The sequence below is a fragment of the Coffea arabica genome, chromosome 5c (assembly GCF_036785885.1).
Source record: "Coffea arabica cultivar ET-39 chromosome 5c, Coffea Arabica ET-39 HiFi, whole genome shotgun sequence".
Taxonomy (NCBI): Eukaryota; Viridiplantae; Streptophyta; class Magnoliopsida; order Gentianales; family Rubiaceae; genus Coffea; species Coffea arabica.
This window is the reverse complement of record NC_092319.1, coordinates 45,924,617-45,945,001: the sequence shown is the minus strand read 5'-3', so window position 1 is coordinate 45,945,001 and position 20,385 is coordinate 45,924,617. Positions and strand designations below refer to the sequence as shown.

Here is a 20,385-nt window from a genome sequence, read left to right as displayed (position 1 = left end):
TTTTGGGTTCGTTAAATTTTACATGAATATCAAGGTGAGTTAACCAAGTGATCTACCAATTACATCCCCAAAATTTGTAATCAAGTTGATTGGTAGTTTGATTCACATTGAAATTTGGGTTCAGGGATGTAAGAACTTCAGTTTTTAAATGTCAAGGGCGATATTGCTTCGGTTTTTAAGTGAGGGATGAAAAGAATATTTTTGTGAAATGTGAAGAATGAAACCGATCATTTTCCTTAATAGAAAAACAAAAAGTACAACAAAAAAAATCATAAAAATCTCATTTTTTTAGTGATATTTTGTTTTTTTTTTGTATGATTAAATTTGTGTTTTACAATATGTTAGTAGTTATTGGAACTTAAGGAAATAAAAAAGAAGTAGAATAAGATGTTTGTGAAAGAAAAATGACACTATAATAAAAGCTGAGATATGGAGTGAAATAAAAAGCGGGACAGATGATGTGTTGCGATATTGTAAAAAAAAAAAATACAAGTAGTCGCATTTGTAGTTATTTAATCGCTCATTATCAAAATGATGCAAATTCATTCCTGACATATACCAATCGCACCACAATCTAATCTAATTATTTAAGCACTATTAGAATTGCATGATCGAATGATTAATATTATTCCTTTTTCAGAAAACAAAAAGAAAATTAATTAGCATACAAATCCTCTATTCTGTATGCTTATCAAACTATAGCGGCGTTTGTCTTGTTATAGCGGCAGCAATGAGGCTTTTGTAGCAAAATCTCCGTAATTTACAATTTCTGGATATTAAACAATATTTGATAGTGTTTGTTATCTGGAAATTGCGGACTATGGTGGTGGATCTAGGATTTGCTGTTTGAATGTTGGTGAAGCAAAAACAGAGGAGGAAAAAAGGCAAAAAAAAATGGATAAATCATGAGTATGTAATGTCTTTTTTATCTTTGAAATATTTCATTTGGTAGCCACATGGCGTTTTCAGGTAAAAAAAGAATTTCCTAAAATGAATTTTCAGACAAACATGATGCAATTTATATATTGGGATAATTTCATAAACCTCCCTTGAGGTCTCTAACAATTACAAGAAGCTCCCCTTAGGTTTCAAAAATTACACACACCTACCTTGCTTTCACTATTTATGCTTCAAAATATGTCCAATAGGCTACCAATTCCTTCAAATATCCTAAACTACCCTTTTTGTCAAAAAGATAAAAAGGAAAAATAAAAGAGCTCTGTTGATTGCTTTTCTTCTAACACCAGAGCCAACAAACTCTTTCTACCAAAAATAAAAGTTTGGAGAAAAATTCAACTATGATGATTGCCTTATTCCAAACAACTCCACCCCAAAAGCCAAGCAAACACCCCAATTTAAATCAAAATAAATTTCAATAATTCTAGCACTTAAAACACTATAGCCTAATTTATGTCCAATAACCCAACCCCTACATGGCTACATTTACTACACAAGTTAATTAAATCCGTCACTTGGTGCTAAATTGGATAAAACTCAGTCTCAAACTTTTACCCAAAACTAACACTTCATCAACAATCAATAGCACAGATCTCTCGTCTTTCTCTTTTTGCAGCCTTCTTTTTTTTTTCGACAACCCATTTCTAAAGCACATCCATCCCTCAAATTCTTGACTTTTGACATCACTAAGTTTTATCACCCATAATCAACTAACATTGGATAAAATAAATAGACGCAGAAAAATCAAACCCATTACACTTAGAATTAAAAGGATAAAAAGGATGAACTTGATCATATTTGCAAAAAAGAGATGAGAATAGAGATAAAAGAAGAAGAAGAAAAAGGGAAGGAGGGGGATAAATACGGGTAAGGGATAATAGATAGAATTTGGTCGTGAATTGGAGGAAGAATATTAGGTAGAGAGGAATGAGTGGTAGGAATTTAGCAAAAAAGGAAATGGAAGAAAGAGTAAGGTAGAGAGAGAGAGAGAGAGAAAAAACAAGTCAATTTTAGTTTTTCTTGAAATTTCTGAAATTTCCAAAAAGAAAAAGTCATTAAGTATCCTATATAGGGGTAGTAGAGTACTTTTACAGCAATAGGGGAGGTATGTGTAATTTTGAAATATTAAGGGGAGCTTTGTGAAATTATTAGAAACCTCAGGGAGGTTTCTAAAATTATCCCTTATATATTTAAAGGATGAATTTGCATTTTTATGTATGTGAATGATTAAATAAGTAATATGTAAGGGATTATTTGTTTCGTTTTCCCTTATAAAAAATTGTGTTGTACATTATAATCATTTGACAACCAAAACGACATAGAACAAAATTATGTAATACTATGTTACTAGATGGATGCTCAATCTTGTTTGCAGGTTACCAACTTTGACGTTGAAATTCAAATTTCAATTTTCAATATTTTTTTGATCAGTTTTCAAATTTCAACAATTGTATGCAGAAAAACCAATAAAAAAAATCTATAAATACCAAATGGTTACAACCCACTTCATATCTCTCATTCCATTTCCAACTGATTAGCTTGCCCTTTATTCCTTATTGCACAAAAAGAATTCCAATGGCTCGTCGTACCTTTCCATTTTCACCCTGTCTTAGCATTCTCCTCCTCCTCTGTTTCTTGGCCATTAGCACCAGAGCTCAAGTGCCAACAAACAATACCTTCAAAATTGTCAACACAGGTCCACTGGGAGAATTCCAAAATTTCGTACCCACAGCTGAGTATGGGGCAACTTATCGCATCATAACCAATGATGTCTATGATTTCTACACATTCCCCTTCAGACTGTGTTTCTACAACACCACCCCAACTTCTTTCGTGCTTGGCATTCGTGTTGGCATCCCAGATGACGAGGGCCTAATGCGATGGGTTTGGGACGCCAACCGCAACCACCCCGTGAAAGAAAACGCCACCCTTTCTTTCGGCCGGGATGGAAACTTGGTCCTAGCCGACTCTGACGGCGGCCTTGTGTGGCAAACCAACACGGCTAACAAGGGTGTCACGGGCATCAAATTACTCCAGAATGGCAACCTTGTGCTGTATGATACAAAGGGAAAGTTCATTTGGCAAAGCTTTGATTATCCAGTTGATTCGTTACTAGTTGGGCAGTCCCTTCGCGGGAGTGGCGTAAACAAGCTTGTCAGTCGAACTTCTGATGTTGATGGCTCCGATCGAAAGTACAGCTTAGTGCTTGGAGATGATGGCCTCCTCTTGTATCTAAACAACGCTGGCCAACAAGTTCGCTACAATGGTTGGCCGGGGAATTTTGGAAGTACTGTAAGGTTTAACACCCAACCTTCGACGTGGGAGCCTACTCCAACAGCTTGGAACCTTATCTTTGAAATATTCGAATCGCCAGCGCCAAAACCACAGGTTGATGGGATTCAACAACTCAGTAAAATAAATTACAACGCAACATACTCTTTTCTGAGGCTTGAAACTGATGGCAATGTCAAGGCTTATACTTACAATGACAAAGTCAGATTTGATAGATGGATGCAGACCTATACTTTCTTTCCAAGTAATTTGGCAACAGAATGTGCTTTGCCAACAAAATGTGGTAATTTTGGATTGTGCCAAAATGGGATGTGTGTGGCATGTCCTACACCAAAAGGGCTCTTGGCATGGACAGAAAATTGTCAACCACCAAAGTTGGGCTCGTGTGGGAAGAAACCTAAGGCAAAATATTTCAAGCTTGATGGGGTGCAATCCTTCTTGAACCACCAGTGGTCTTCTGATAGTCAAGAAGTCGAAATGGAATTTGGAGCATGCAGAGACAAGTGCACCAATGATTGCAATTGCAAAGGATTTGTCTACAAGCAAGATAGTTCAAAGTGCTTGCTTATGCCGGTGCTTTTGACTCTCGTCAAAGACGTCAACACCACTAGTGCCTATGTCAAATATTGATTTTATGGAAAGCCTTAACTTAAGGAAAAAAAACTATTAAAAGTTAAAACTTGGTTTGGATAATTGTTAGCATAGCATTAAGTATGCTTTGAGAGTTTTATGTGCCGAATAAAGAAGCTTCTTGTTGAGCTTCTGCAATATTGTATTAATTATGGTTCTTCTGGTTTGATCGCAAGACTTGTATCGTATTTGCAATAAATCCAAGCAGCCCAGATTCGTGTTTTGCTTTTCTTTTCTTATTCTATGAGGCCCTTTTGATAGATTAAACCGGAATGCACGCATGTCTACTTATATGTCTTATCTAATATTTTCTAGATCAATAATGTTTTTCTATACCAATCGAGCATTGTAGCTCTTCCTACACATGATATTCTTATTTTTCTCAATTAAAGTTGATAAAAAAAGTTTTTGCCTATAATAATTTTTTGCAAACCTGCATTAAGTTGCATATATGATGTGATTAAATTAAAATATGGCGTAACAAAAGTTGTGTCACAACCTGAGTTCAAGAACTGTCTCAACTAACTTTTAGTCGAAATCCAAATCCACTGATCTAGAATGGTTTATCCAATTTATTGAATAGCCAATGAGTCCAAGTTTATAAACCATTCATTTTCCTTTCCTCAAACCAAAGTTTGATACCTCAAGTTGAAAAGACCATTTTACTCTAACATGGAAGGGGAAAGAGATGGGCAGATGGTAGGAGGGAAAAAATATAAATGAGAAATCCAGAGACCTCCCACTTATCAAAAAAAAAAAAAAAAACCTGTGAAATGAATTTAAATGAAACTTGTGAGGCAGCGGATCCATTTATCTACAACCTGCTAAGCCCATTTGAAGATGGACCAGGTACATGGCTTTGTTGGGGCTGTCAGACATTGTTAGAATTATTAAGCAGTTCTTTGGTTAGGAATTAGGATTCCACAGTCACAATGACCAGGGATATGACATGCCACTTAATAGGAATGGACTTTTGTCAAAACCCATGCAGCTCAAGAGCTCAGTACAATAAATTACAATGCAACATACTCTTTTCTGAGGATTGAATCTGATGGCAATGTGAAGGCTTATACAGTTATACCTACTATGACAATGTCAGATTTGATAGATGGCTGGAGACCTACACTTTCTTTCGGAGTATAATTTTGAAACAGAAAAATGTGCTTTGCCATCAAAATGTGGTAATTTTGGCTTGTGCCAAAATGGGATGTGTGTGGCATGTCCTACACCAAAGGGGCTCTTGGCATGGACAGAAAACTGTCAACCACCAAAGTTGAGCTCGTGTGGGAAGAAACCTAAGGCAACATATTACAAGCTCGATGGGGTGCAATCCTCCTTGAATTACCAGTGGTCTCCGGATAGTCAAGAAGTTGTGATGGAATTTGGAGCATGCAGAGACAAGTGCACCAATGATCGCAATTGCAAAGGATATGTCTACAAGCAAGATACTTCAAAGCGTGTGCTTGTGCCAGTGCTTTTGACTCTCGTTAAAGATGTCAACACCACTGGTGCATACGTCAAATAGTGAGTTTTCCTATACTAGGGAGAAAGAAGGGCCCGAAGAGATTTTGGGATAATTCCGAAGGGACTGAACCGTCACCGGACCAGACGGCTGTACTACACATCCGTCTGAATTTTTTAAACAATACCACATTTAATTGTGGCAAATTAGCCACCCCACCGAACCTTAATGCAGTGGTGGTGGCCATGGTTAATGTTGTATTGTGTTCTGTTTTGATTGTAAGACTTGGATGGTGTATTTACTATAAATTGATGCTGCCCAGACCAGTATTTTGTTTTTTTTTTGGGAGGGCCCTTCTGATAGATTAAACCGGAACGCATGCATGTGTACTTGTATGCCTTATTTATATTCTATTTTCTGGATCAATAATGCTTTTCTATACGAATCTAATTAAAATTGCAATGCTCTTCCAAGATATGATATTGCTGTTTTTCTCCGTTCAAGTTGTCAAAAACGTTTTTTCCTTCGCATTAATAGTTTTCTGGAAACCTACGTTTCTTCGGATTTGGGTTTCAGCCTTAGAAGAGAGGTTGGTTTGGTTCATTATGAGAGCTTCAATGCGCGTACCTGCCATACTTTGATGCATCAATTATGGCTCCTCCGGCCTCCACCGCCACTTAAAGTCGTTCATGATTGATGCTATATAGCAGCACTCGGGATGGGTCTCTCTCCTTCTTCTTCTTCTTCTTCTTCTTCTTCTTCTTCTTCTTCTTCTTTAATACAAAAAAAAAAATGATGGAGTAATTAGGCCAAGTCTAATTTTTATAATCGAAATTTATACTATCTCTTACTATAATTTAATAAAAAAGGAAAAAAAAAGTATTTACAAATTCACGAGGTTCCTATATACTATCATACTTATATATATATATATTTATATATAAAATATGACATGCTGTTAATTGGCGAATTTCTCAGTGTATTGTGAAAACTCGAAAATATCACAAAAGTGACGTTGGTTGGGATTGATTTCTAATTTAAGAGTCGCCGCAAATGATAAAAGAGACTTGTACTGCCTACCACGCCCGTCTAATGTGGCCACATGCTTAATTATCAGATGTAATTAACTTTAAAAAGTTTCCAAGCGCTCCTCTCTTCCGAGATAGAGTATTAACGTATTCAGCAATGCCTCAAATCAATTAATTAATTAGCAGATGCCAATTAATGGTGGAAATGTTACAGCGCTATATTCTGGGCTCCTCCTTAATTGCGTTGTTTTAATATGCAATAATCAGAGGCTTTTTATTTATCCGTATGATGCTGACATTTTCCTCCTTTATTCATCCATCGTTGAGGAATGGCTGACCATTTTCTTTGACAAAAAAGAAATGAGGAAAAGGGCTCAACCCCAACTCATTCTGTTAATAATTAGAAGTAAATAGTCCCAACATTGCATATGTCATTTCCCCCACAATTCCACCAATTACCTTGGGCTATGACCTTCGCAGCACACAATTTTGCTTGCCGTTGCTTTCCTATACCTTGACGGTTTGGTTTTTTCTCAGAATCATGAATTTGTTGATTTTTCTTACACCGCATTGCCCTGAAAGCCTTGCCTTGTTCACTTGGAATCCTCGGTGACATGTTTTTCTATGCCAATCCAATGCCACCTATAGTATTGCGCAAAGTGTCCCGTTATTATTTATACTTTAATTTTCTAATACTTCAGCTTGGTTTGGTTTAACATAAGTGTAAATAATAACAGGACACTTGGCACAATATTTTAGGTGACATTGGATTGACATAGAAAACATGTCACCGAGGATCCCAAGTGGCCTTGTGTACGTATTTCCTTGCCATACATCAGACGTTCGGTTTCAAAAAATAAAAAAATCAGATGAATCTGCGGCAATTTTCCAGCCGTTGATCAAATGGATCAACAGTCTACAAATTTCGCGTCAAATTTAGCATGCGGCTTTTAAGAAGAAAAAAAAAATTTTTGTTCGCCGCAAATTTTGTGCGCGACAATAGAATTAAAAAAAATTTATTTTTTTCTGCACCTTCAAATCATGACCGTTGACCAACGGTCCATTTGCGGTTAAAATAAAATATTTAATCCAAAATCTTAAATTTAAAAATTCTTAAGCTGTTGAAAAAAATTTCAAAAACAAATTGATTTTTTTGTGCACCGACATTATTTCACACACAATTCTTATTTCTACAATAATTTTCTCTGAGACATCAAATCTGTCATTCTCAAGTAAGTCGAAATGCAACTTGTACTTAAAAAGGGAAAATTTTGTCATCATTTGCTGTGGAAATGAAATAAAATTTGAGTATCATTTGATGCAGATATCAGATAGCAGTAAGTAGCGTATCGTTGAGAAGCCATCGTCAATCATGTATGCAGAAACAAGGGTGTGGATAAGTGGGACAGGCCAGACCGCCAGAGTCCATGCATGCATTATCCCATTTCGTTATCGTCATCGTAATTGATCTCAAAGACCATTCGCGGTTGCCCGACTGGGTCCTCGTCTGAATCGTTGTGCTCAAAGCTCAATCAATATTTCCTCCTTTCCTTGTTATATTACAGCTCATTGGTGGTCCATTTAGACTATGCATTGCAGTTTTTGTACGTTGGTTTGCTTGAAAAGCATATAGGAATGGGAACATAATGATAATGGGATGATGTATGTTAAACTTCCAAAAAGAACCAAAAAAAAAAAAAAAAAAAAGACCTTAATGCGATACAGGCAACGGATCTTCTGTCCCATATCCTGTGCCACTCTCTGTCCCACTTTTTATTATATTGCTATTTCTCCTTCACAAACATCATGTTTTAATTCTTTTTTATTTTCTTATGATCCAATAACTATTAATTGAATAATACACAAAATTTAACAAACTCAAAAAATCAAAATGCATAAAAAATGAGACTTTTTATGAATTTTCTGCTGTATTTTTTTACTTTCTATTATATATTAGTTTTTTGAAACTGTTATATTTATTTTTTACTCAATTAATAGTTATTGGATCATAAGAAAATAAAAAAGAATTAAAATATGATGTTTGTGAAGGAGCAATAGCAATATAATAAAAAGTGGGACAGAGAGTGGCACAGGATATGGGACAGAAGATCCGTTGCGATACAGTAGGATGTCAAGAGAACTCTTTTTTTTTTTTTTTGCCGGAGACAATAAATCTAATCTATCCTACACTAAGGGGAAGGGGACGGGCCTAAGGAGAACTCGACATTATTTAGATTGAATTTTTATTTACATTGCAACCCCTGCGATCATAAGATTTGAAGAGAGAAGGTCGTAATTAAATATACATGTATGCTCTTAATCAACAACATCTCTAGAAACTTGTTGAACTAATAAGGACAAAATGCTTACTTTAATTTTTCAGGCCATATATATTTAATTAGTTGACAAAATGTACAATCCCACCCTATTTAATTGCCAAAGGGGCAAGCTATTCAGCTAGAATGAGACCAAGGTTAGATTGAACACTAATTAAATACTCACATCTTAGTTCCCCGTATCTAGCTATGTTGACTAGGGCTGCGGAAGAAATTTCGTCGTTCTACACACTTTAGCGGTACAGAGTCTACAGACAACAACTGTAGAGGATGCCGTATAATAGAACTGTAGTGATCTGGCTTGCGCTTGGCAGTTGTCAACATTGACTATTCAAATCTTATCCTTCAATTTGACTTTTCAACGCGCCAATAGCTTCCGATGAAGGTAAAACTTTCCGGAGAAGAACTATAAATACCAAAACATGAGACTACACTTTTGTCCCACAAATCTCAATCCTTTTCTTTTCCTCTCCATTGGCATTCTACACAAAAAGAATCCCAATTAATGTCTTCTTGGAGCTTTTCATTTTCAGTCTGCTTAAGCAGTCTTCTCATTCTCTACTTCTTCACTGCTAGCACTGTAGCTCAAGTGCCAGCTAATGCAACCTTCAAGATCATAAACGAAGGTGAATTCGGAGATTACATAACCGAATACGATGCAGGGTATCGCGTTATTTCCAACGACTTCTTTGCATTCCCATTCAGTCTATGTTTCTACAACACCACCCCAGGGGAATTCATCTTGGGCATGCGTGCCGGCATCCCACGCGACGAAGACCTAATGCGCTGGGTTTGGGATGCCAACCGCAACCACCCCGTTAAAGAAAATGCCACTCTTTCCTTCGGCCGCGATGGAAACTTAGTCCTCGCGGACGTTGATGGCACTGTCGCCTGGCAGACCAACACAGCTAACAAGGGCGTCACGGGCATTAAACTGTTGCCCAATGGCAACCTTGTGCTGTATGATAAAAAGGGAAAGTTCATTTGGCAAAGCTTTGATCATCCAGTCGATACATTACTGGTCGGCATGTCTGTCAAGAAAAATGGCCGGCTTGTTAGCCGTACGTCTGAAGCTGATGGAAGGGATGGAAGGTATAGCCTTGTGCTTGATAATTCAGGCTTCAGCTTGTATTTAAACAACTCTGGCCAGCTTGTCAACTATAATGGCTGGCAAGGAAGCGCATATAGTTCTGTAAGATTTAATACCACCCCCATAGATGAAGACCCTAAATCTGCAGGCTGGGAGCTGCTTCTTCAAACATTTGAGGATTCAAAATCACCACCAACTCCAAGTCCAACGCCGAGCGGGAGGCGGCTGCTTCAGTCATTCCCTGTTGGTTCTGCTAACACAGTAATTCTCCGAAAGGTGAATTATAATGCAACACTCTCATTCTTGAGGCTTCAATCTGATGGCAACGTGAAAGTGTTTACTTATTTTGATAAAGTCCCGTATCTGAGATGGTCAGAGACATTTGCATTTTTCTCGAGTTACTACGTTAGAGAATGCGGGTTGCCATCAAAATGTGGTTCCTTCGGTTTGTGCCAAATGGGAATGTGTGTGGCGTGTCCTAGTCCAAATGGTCTTCTGGGGTGGAGCGAAGATTGTCAACCACCAAAACTGAAGCCGTGTGCGGCCAAGGCTAAGGTGGATTATTACAAGATTGCTGCGGCGGAGCATTTCTTGAATAGGGAATCTACTGGTGATGGAGAAGGTCCGATTAAAGTTGAAGCTTGCAGAGATAAGTGCAGCAAGGATTGCAGATGTAAAGGGTTTGTTTACAAGGAAGATACGAAGAAGTGTTTGCTCGTGCCAGTGCTTGGGACTTTCATCAGAGACGTGAACACTTCTACTGCATACGTTAAATATTCACTCTGAATAAATTAACTTTGTTGCTTTTTAAAGAAAAGCCAACAGGGGGAGTTGCTGTAGGTTTTTGTGGTTTTATATTGTAATTGGGGTTAGTGGGATAATGCATGCTCTTCCATTGTTGAACAATTGAGGAGTATAGTGTTATGCATGTCCCATTAACAAAGGAATAAGAATAGAAAAAAAAATGTTAATTGCCCTCTGCAATTATTAATAATGGTTTTCTCAACTAGTACATGTATTATGTAGGACTCGAAGGTCCGTTGTGAAAAATTTTTGATTTGCCAAGTCTGATTTCTTGGATGATTAAACCGAAATGAATACCTTGTTTCTTGATGGCTCCGTACTTACTAATTTTGGGAGGCATTTGTACAGTAATCAAAGGAATATGTTTTGCTAATTAATGCTTTATCAAAAAGCGATTGAAGTGGAAATAAATAGGGTAGTTGTCTTCAACCAACTCGCAGTTGCAGCTAATGCTAGATATTTCTGTTTTTGGCAAGGGATATACAAGGGTTGATCTGCCTTGAAATCTTGTGGTTGAATCAAACCTTCCGTAGCAATTTGTCAAGGCTCGATTCTTTGTTTCCCATTACAATACATTACATTATTTCATTATCTCCGGTTTCCTCTTTAAAATAGTGATTGATCATTGATATGCTAAATCGAAAAAAAAAGAAGAAGAAGCTTGATCCGGAATTAATCTGGTTTTCAGTTCTTAAGATATTGGTTTGTTAAAAAAAAAAAAAAAAAGAGGTTGTGCTCTTTTGTTTCCTATTTTCATATAAAAAACTGGACATATTTCTTTTTTAAATAGTGATGGGTTACAAGGTACAAATTCTGTATTATAAGATAATATTGTGTTGCATCTTAGAACGAAATCGTTTGAATATTAAAAAATCAGACTTCTCTCAGTTTTGCTTGGACTTGGCTCAAACAAGGTTTCGTTCCTCATGGACCTCAAGGGCCTTTAGTGAGCAAGCACTTGTAGTGATTGGGGACTAATTGACAATCTCATAATTGGGCTTCACATAAAGTATTAGGCGGATTAGAAATCGTCGACATGCCAATTTTCATGACCATATTCGGGCAAAGAAACAAGTGTATTCATCCTCAATGTGCTGTATTCCCTTCAATCCAAAAACTTTCATTGACAACTGTTATTGGTCCCGTCCGTTATTGAATTTTTGATTGGTGACCTATAGGTAGGTATGTAATCGAGCCGAGTCGAGCTAGAGTATTGTTATACTTGAGCTCGACTCGACCTATAAATAATTTGAATTCGAGCTCGATCGAGTAGAAAAATCTCAAACTCAAGTTTGACTCGAGGAAATCTTTAAAAGCTCGAGACTCGACTCGATAAGGCTTGGCTAAAGTAATCAAGCTTTTTGACTCTACACTTTACTTGTAAATTCAGTATAAATTATATCCATAACGATCATTTTATAATTATAATACATATATATTATTTAAATTATATGGCTTAACGAGCTACTCGTCGAGCCACGAGCTGCAAAATTCTGACTCGAACTCGACTCGAATGTGTACTCGAGTAGTTCGAGACTCGGTTCGAACTCGGTTTGACCGAGTTCAAATCAAGCCATTGACCAAACTACTCGCGAGCAGTTCGACTTGCGTACATCTCTACCTATAGGTTTTACCAAGATTTTATTTTATTTTTTACCCTATGAATTTTCGATGGGAGTTCAATTTCAATGAAACCTTTCAATTTCTTATTTTACTGTGTTCAGCCCTATGTATTCCTCTATCCGTAGAGTAAATTGAATGTACAGACACCTAAAATTCAAATAGGGATTTTAAACCCCTTCTAGTAGCTGAATTGTCTTTCACAAATGGATTCTATAAGCTTATCAGAAAATCCCACTATTAGTTCATTCTTCGCCGAATTATATAGATGATCTTGCAACGATGGAATTTATATTATGTTTACTGAATCCCATGAAAATTTATGCATCGAATTAATTGAATTAACTAATCCACGTGCTATTGAATATTAGTTTTGAAATCGATAATTTAATTTTCATAAAAAATTTGACATATTTTCTTTATTAATTATTATGAAAATAAATCCTGGTTTTGAGGTTGCCACGCTTGGAAGAAAAAAAAAACATGGGGCAAGTACTAGCAAGCCGCATTCGCTTTTTGTATGGGAGATCAGCCTACAGTCCCCCCTCCAATTTAATTTGTTTTAAAATATTAATGAAATAATGACTGGCATCCCATTCGAGGTTTTTACCCAAAAAAAAAAAAAAGAAAGAAAGAAAGAAAAAAAGTACTAGGAAGTACTATTGTCATTGACACACAAACAGAGTGACACTCTAAGCTGAGTTGGCCACTAGCTAAGAGGGCCATAATTTAAGGTCCTTTTAGGTGCAAAGTTAGGGGTTTACAACCCCTTGCTTGCAATCGTACCAAGTTTTCCTGTAAAAGTTCAGCCGATGTCTGTTACAGTTGGATGTCTTCCCCTCCATTTTCCTAGTAATTCCCATGAGATAGTCTTTCATCTTAACAAATAAAGATGGCAAAACTTCATACTTAGTTTAAGGTTTGTCTTCTTCAGCGGTTTCTGTTGATCAATAGCGAAATATTGTTTAAGTGAAGTGAACCAAAAACTTGAAAGAAAAGATGTGGACTTGAGATCAAATCAGGTTGACTACTCAGGTTAAAGCAAAATAAAGTATGATTCGTTTCGTGATTGTGGTTCTTTACCAAAGATCCTCCCAGGTGCTTTTGCTGGTAATCTAGAAGTTACTCGGAATTCACCTCGTCCAAAACTATTTGTGATAGCGTGGTGTGATGTGATGAAAAGTTTGAAACATGTTCCTTAACCCCAACTGTTTCAAAGTAAGCATAATGAAGACCACAATGTTGCATATGCTATTAATTCCTTATGGCTTATATCTTGCCAAAAAAAAGAAAATAAAAGAAAAAAGAATATATGGGAAAATTCAACACATGGTTTATGTACTTTTGCATATGTGCGTAAAGCTCATATATGAAACATGTTCATAAGATGTGTAAACCATTTTAAAGATGCTAAATTATGTGATTTTCGTCCTTCATTTTTCATTATACACATCGAACAAACTGCAAAAACTCACGCTAACATGTATAACTATCTCTCTTACTCATGTAGAAAAGGGTTAACAATGTATTTTACTTATTTAATTGCATAACTAACATAGGCAATAATGAATTAAAAATTACTATGTTGAAGGCTAAATTTTACTTTGGATCTTTAAACCATAGATGCACTTCTACTTTAGTTATTAAATTTCAAATTTGGACACCTTATCTTTTAAAGTACAAAATCTATCACACTTCAGTTTTTAAACTTTGATCATCACTTGTTTACTATTCCGTCAGTTATGATAAATCCATAGGATGAATATCATATCCTTATACTATATAAAATGATTTGTGGTTAAAGAGGATTTGAATTTCAACCATATGGATAGGTGCTTTTTGAGAATGTGGAACGTTGTGTAGTTTTTTAAAACTTTTGGTACAATTGAGAGCAACATGTATTTAGATATATTTACCAAAATACCCTTATTTTGGTACATTTAAAGCTTTGATTTCTGGAAACATTTGGGTGTTTTTGAAATATGGAATTATTTTGCAACCATTTTTACATCGACTACAACTCATATAAGCTTATGTGTTGGTGTAATTAGTGAAATGGTGTTATAGACATATTTAATTGAAGTGTTGTTTCTGTTGTGCAATAAACACAAAACATATTAACATGTTGTACAATTAACACATTGCTATAACTAGCCATTGGAGGGTATTCCTTCATTTGAAACAACTTATGTCGTCTCTCGAGCGAAATTCAATTGACATTTGTAGAGATCTTTTGGAAATAATAAAATTGTAAAAGCATTAATAAAGTGAAGTGTACAAGTGTGTGCTACAATTAGAATGTACTATTATTAATTTTGTCATATTTGATGACTATTTCTTTCCAAAATATACTATTATTTGTCCAATGAAAAATCTTTTTTAACCACATCACCAAACGCCTGCGTGATGCACGGGTACTCCCTCTAATTTTAGAGAGTAAAGTATCTATGATCCTTCAAACAGTTTACAGGGATTTGATGAGTCGTCAAAGCTCGTATTTAAACATGTGAGAGGGATGCCCGGCCCAAAGCCCTGTTACAACAACCCGAGCACTCCCTTTTTTTTCACCAATTTGATCCCTTGGAAAAAAGAGAGAGAGAGTAAAGTATCAAAAGTTGAAAGTTTAAGAATTAAAGTGGATGAATTTCATACTTTTGAGGATAAAGTATCCAAAAATCAAATTTAAGAACCAAAATAGGAATGCATCTATAATTTAAGGGATCAAAGTGAAATTTAGCCCCATTTTGAATACCACTAGGAAAAGACTTTAAGTTTTTCACCCTTTAGTTTCTCTCCACCAAGTTTTAGAATGTTAATTGTCCTCTTAGACCGATTAAGTGAACCTTTACTTTTCCCAGTTCTAATGCAAATTAAAAGTTTGTCAAATTTGGCCAAAGACTTCCTTGGTTTATTAGTGTTTTGTTAAAATCTTGAGATCTAGTAATCATCAAATAGGAAACTAACACACGATAAAGATGAACTAATATATAGTAACCAAAATTCATTCAACGGTGAAACCTGGAACCTCAGATAATTTACTCTTTCATATTTCCGTTCTACTAGTTTCTTTTACTGTTGATCTACGTGTGATGACCGGATGATTTTCGACAATTGATACTTGGGATGATATGTAGTTGAGAATATGAATGCTTCCAAATGTTAATGTGTCTGGCAGTGACAGATCCTTGTTTTCTCATTTGTGAAGCATCAGTTTGCTTTCAAGTTTCAACCACCTCTCTCTCTCTCTCTCTCCCTTTTTTTTTTTTTTTTGGGTTAGGGCATCTGCACTTTGCCATGGCTGTAGTTAGGGTGCTTTAGAGTTAGACATGATAGGTAAGCATTTTTGTAAAGTTGATGAGATTTTGAACCCCTAATTTTAGATCAAAATAAAGGAGAATTGTATTGTCTCTCTGGAAAATATTCTATCAATTGATATCTTTCAATGATGATGATGATAATCTAAAATTAAAACCACTTATTCTACAATTCAACAGAAAATTTAAGACGAGGGTATGATACATAAAAAAGACGGTAGAATCTCCTACAAATAAATTCTTGCTCTTTCGTTTGTCTCAACCCCTCGAAAAATACCTTCCTATAACATCAGTATTCAGTGGTGATCGCTACGTATATAAATATATTGAGAGAATGTGTGAAAGAGTAGTCCAGAAAATACACAATAGTAGTAACATGTTTATGCGGTTCAAAAGGCGGAAGTAATTACCAAAATCAGCAAAATGAACAAGACTCAAACAGTCCGTAGCCAGTGGATCTTTGAAGTGGACATCAACAAATTAGCACACTTTTTCAGTATGCACTGATTCTCTAATTAATTAAGGCACCAGTGGTTAAGCAGATTGAAGCTCCTTAACTCTTAATCTTTTCCGCCTTTTGGGTGGTTGTTAAGAAAGCTAGACAAGGGAGCTTTCTTTTCACATCTTGCCTATTAGTTTGCAGATACAGTAGTAACTGGCAAATGGTGGTGTATAGCATCAGACGGAAATTTAATTTGAAGATATACGAAAAAACATGGAATAAGGACCTAAGTTGAAGCGCTGATGCATATAAGTTTGAACTTGTTAGAGAGCGAAGATTGTAATCTACAGAAAAATTGTGAATCTCATTTTGTGTACATTTTTGTTTTTTCTGTCGTAATGATAGGATTCTTATAACCTGATCTAGCATATTCTCATTTTGTGAGTAGAGATTCAATCGAAGAAAGGGGTTGAACCTTTGACCTCCCACGCGACCAAAAACTTTGACCACCAGACTGAAGGCGTAGCGTGGCTTCGTTTTGTGTACATGATAGGTTGATTTTTGAGGTGCGAGGTATTATTTTATACCATTGTTTTTCATATTGTATTGACATATGATTCACATTAAGACTTGTTTTTTCAGTTGTGCTGAATTTGTTGACGACGTAATTATAATGAAATTTTGGGTAGATCAGCTTTACCAATTAATTATTCACTCGTACGTACGTACGCAGCGGGTAGGCGAATTCATACAAAACTCAAACTTCTCAAATATCATACTATTGAGTCCGGTCTGGTACACGTGCATCAAGAAAAGTTTACTAATTGACTGAGGTGGTTCATGAGCTAGCTAGTGACCCGTTCATAACTACTGAAGTAAATTGCAGAATGCTTTTGTTTCACATATTACCATGTGAAACGGAGGCTAATCCTGTTTGAGGAAATTAAAGAAGTTCAATTTTATAACTCGACTCTGCAATATCATATTCACATCTCAGATTAATTTGTTCTAATCTTGCTATTTCAGAAATTGCCAATTGAAAAATAAGAGAAAAATAAGGGAGGGATTTTTCTTCTTCAAGAAAAAAATGGGGAAAAGAAAATGGACCCTACGAGGTAGTGTGAAGGGCCATTATACAAATGCATGCATGCACCCAAAATGGAATTGACAAGCAATTAGCTTGAATTCAGGGGACAGCTAGTAAGGGTACGCAAGAAATTTCAAATCTTATGTGTTCCTTTCCAGACAGAAACTCCAAAAAGCAAACTAATCAGAAAGCAGAAAGCCGTCAAGCAACAACAAAAACGTCACTAACAACGGTACGTACCATTGGATTACATTATTATCTCTTAGCATTATCACCAGTCGTTGGTGATGGCAACGACTATGTTGACAATCGATACCTAGGAAAAATTGCTAGGGTAACAGCCCTACCAGTCACTTTTTAAGACTGGGATCGATCCTTGTATACACAAGTGGCAGCAATTTGGCTTGTCACTTTTGTGTGTTATACTGTGATAGGGGGTGCTAATGATGCTCGTTTGGCTTAGTGATTTTTATAGAGTGGGATCTCCTTATTATATAGTGCAAAATCTTTGGGAGTCAACCAAATCAGCTAAGATTAAGAAATATGCCTACCATTTAACCCATAGCGTCAAATTCCAAAAGGGTTTTAACTAAAATGGTTAAAAACAAGCTAGAGTGACATTCAAGAAAGTGTTTTAGACCCCTTTTCTTTAATTTCCCCCTCTGCTGGCCAAAACACACCCAAAAAGAAAGTTTTATGTGTGTGTGTGTGTGTGTGTATATATATATATATATAGAGAGAGAGAGAGAGAGAGACGTGAGTAGTGTCTGCAAAAGTATATGATAGTCTAACCAAGTTGACACTTGCAAAGAATACTAGTGGTATTATTTTTAAGCCCAACCTTCCAATTGTAGGACAAATCTTCAGTGAAATTATGAAACCTTCCAGCTACCGTTCATCTAATTATCACAAGGTTTACTATAAATATTATCAATCGTTTGTTCCATCTAAACAACTATTATCTATGATCACTAAAATACAACAAAAGCAGTCACAGCTATATATATTACAATTGCCTGTTTAGTCTCTTTCCTTCTTTCATTTTCGGTGCATCATTTGAGAAGAACGGAGAATTTCACTTTGTAAATTGAACAATAGAAGAAAAACTTAATTATTTCATTTTCTCAACTTGTTAAAGGTTCTAGATACTTTTCCATACTATTTCGTGCGGGCAATTAATACTCCCATGTCAATCTTACAATTCTCTTTCTAATTAATAATAATGTAACTAGCTACTGACCTCCAAAACAGAAACAAAAAAAAAAAAAATTTTCATTTTTCGCGTTTCGACCTACTAATTAATGGAGGTCGGTCTTGGATTTTCAATCGAACCAAATCTTATATCACAACTATGTTAATCACTACTCCAGCAATTAAAAACTAATAGGAAGCCAGTTGGAAATTGAATTACTCGATGACTGAACCTTAAAATCTTAGTTAATTAACAAGATGACGACTTTTTTCACCACTTTAAACATTTGCACTAACGAATAATTATGTACTTTTGATTTTGTGACACGATCTCAATCACCACTTGTATTGCAGCATAATTAACCATCTAGAATTAACCATGGCAAGCTCTAAATCTAATCTACTAACTTGAGTTACTTGCGGTGGCCACCTAGTCACTAAGGGTTCAAATCATAGTGCCAAATTTTGCTAATATGCCTGACAATGATTGCTCTGATGATGCCAGTACAATTATAAAAATAATGGAAAATATAAAAAATCATTCTTAATACTAATAGTACCATTAAAGGAAGAAAATAATGCGATGTAGGAAGAAAAAGAAGAGCTAAAGCACTCTCCTTGGTCCCATACCATGTCTCCTCAGTAGTCCCATGATTTGATCTGCATCTAACTCCACTTGCATTTCTCTCTTTAGTCTTTCCCATACACAAAACCTTCTCAAATTAAGCTCCTTAATTCCCCAAAAAAAAAAAAAATTTTGTGCATCAAACATGATGTCTAGTAGCCATGGTCACCCAGGAATTATAGAATTAGGAGAAGGATCATCATCATCATCATCAAGATCATCAGCTTCAGCGGTACAAGCACCAGCAACTCATGATCATCCTGATCAACAGCAGCAACCAGCTCAAGGCCAATTGAGCAGGTACGAGTCTCAAAAACGTCGCGATTGGAACACTTTTGGGCAGTATTTGAGGAATCAGAGGCCTCCAGTTCCGTTGTCGCAGTGCAACTTCAACCATGTGTTAGATTTTCTGAGATATCTCGACCAGTTTGGGAAGACTAAGGTGCACTTGCAAGGTTGCGTGTTTTTCGGCCATCCTGAGCCAGCAGGGCCGTGCACTTGTCCACTCAGGCAAGCTTGGGGAAGCCTTGATGCACTCATTGGACGCCTCAGAGCTGCCTACGAAGAAAATGGTGGTTTACCTGATAAAAACCCTTTTGCTAGTGGCGCCATTCGTGTTTATCTTCGCGAGGTAAGAGATTCCCAAGCTAAGGCTCGTGGTATCCCGTACAAGAAGAAGAAGAAGAGGAAAAGTATTCCCATGAAGCCAAACAATGAAAGCTCCAATTTTCAGATGCAGTCTTCTTGATTGCTATTTGTGGTAAAGTAAATTCATATAAGTTTTGCTGCTTTAAGAGATTGAGTATGCTATGTTCTTGTGATAATATAGAGATGGGCTAGTACTATATTCCCAGATCTTTATCTACAAAAATTAATGTGTTTAAGTGTCACATATACTTTTATTCCAGTATTATGTCTTATACTGCTTGGTAATGCAACTATTTTGAGCAGAATTTATCTGGATTATTGTGTGAAAGAGCCCAAAAATGAATGAGGTTCGAACTGGTTAGGCTAATCTGATTTCTTTCTTGAAAATCTGGGATTCATTGCCTCATTACAAAACCCTAATTTGCATGCTAGCTCGTTGGACTTGGGAGTAAGGCAGGGTTGTATACTAGAATAACCAACAAATTAAAGGGCTATCAGCATTTACATTCAAATTAACAAGAATTTAGGCTTCTTCTTGTTTTACCTCTTTCCCAGGCAAACACGAATAGGCACTCATGCAACGCTTCTATGTTTTATTTTGTTCCTTTATTTCCCACACTCTTTTCTTTTTGGTGGTTTTCTAAAATTAAATCTTTTCCTTTTGTCAGCCTCGTCTCTTCTATGATTCTGCACTATCCTGTGCTTGCCATTAATTATGATAGGGCTAACTATTAATATAATTAATGTGCACACTGTACGTAGGTTTATGTTTTTCTTAAAAAAAAGAATACATTTACAAATATATCAAGTGCTTCTATTAGATGCATGTTTGATGGTGTAGATTAGAAGTTTGCAAAAA

The 20,385-nt window shown here is 36.1% G+C and overlaps 3 protein-coding genes and 1 non-coding gene across 4 annotated transcripts; all 4 read left to right on the top strand.

The window, feature by feature from the left end:
- Positions 1-2,493: 2,493 nt before the first annotated feature.
- LOC113691091 (EP1-like glycoprotein 2) lies at positions 2,494-4,106 on the top strand. The gene has a single exon (XM_027209289.2). It carries the CDS (start codon positions 2,533-2,535, stop codon positions 3,877-3,879), a length of 1,347 nt encoding a protein of 448 aa, XP_027065090.1. The 5' UTR covers positions 2,494-2,532; the 3' UTR covers positions 3,880-4,106.
- A 5,050-nt stretch (positions 4,107-9,156) lies between these two features.
- LOC113690961 (EP1-like glycoprotein 2) lies at positions 9,157-10,908 on the top strand. The gene has a single exon (XM_027209111.2). The coding sequence runs from the start codon at positions 9,211-9,213 to the stop codon at positions 10,579-10,581; it is 1,371 nt and encodes a 456-aa protein (XP_027064912.1). The 5' UTR covers positions 9,157-9,210; the 3' UTR covers positions 10,582-10,908.
- Positions 10,909-14,688: 3,780 nt separating this feature from the next.
- Positions 14,689-14,799, top strand: LOC113691163 (small nucleolar RNA Z279/snoR105/snoR108). Its single transcript, XR_003448575.1, has one exon. It is a non-coding gene; the product is annotated as a small nucleolar RNA Z279/snoR105/snoR108 (small nucleolar RNA).
- A 4,022-nt stretch (positions 14,800-18,821) lies between these two features.
- Positions 18,822-19,831, top strand: LOC113691007 (protein LIGHT-DEPENDENT SHORT HYPOCOTYLS 10-like). The gene has a single exon (XM_027209174.2). The coding sequence runs from the start codon at positions 19,024-19,026 to the stop codon at positions 19,624-19,626; it is 603 nt and encodes a 200-aa protein (XP_027064975.1). The 5' UTR covers positions 18,822-19,023; the 3' UTR covers positions 19,627-19,831.
- The last annotated feature ends 554 nt before the right edge of the window (positions 19,832-20,385 follow it).

Coding starts and splice junctions, on each gene's coding strand:
- LOC113691091 (XM_027209289.2), top strand. CDS start 2,533: ATGGCTCGTCGTACCTTTCCATTTTCACCCTGTCTTAGCATTCTCCTC.
- LOC113690961 (XM_027209111.2), top strand. CDS start 9,211: ATGTCTTCTTGGAGCTTTTCATTTTCAGTCTGCTTAAGCAGTCTTCTC.
- LOC113691007 (XM_027209174.2), top strand. CDS start 19,024: ATGATGTCTAGTAGCCATGGTCACCCAGGAATTATAGAATTAGGAGAA.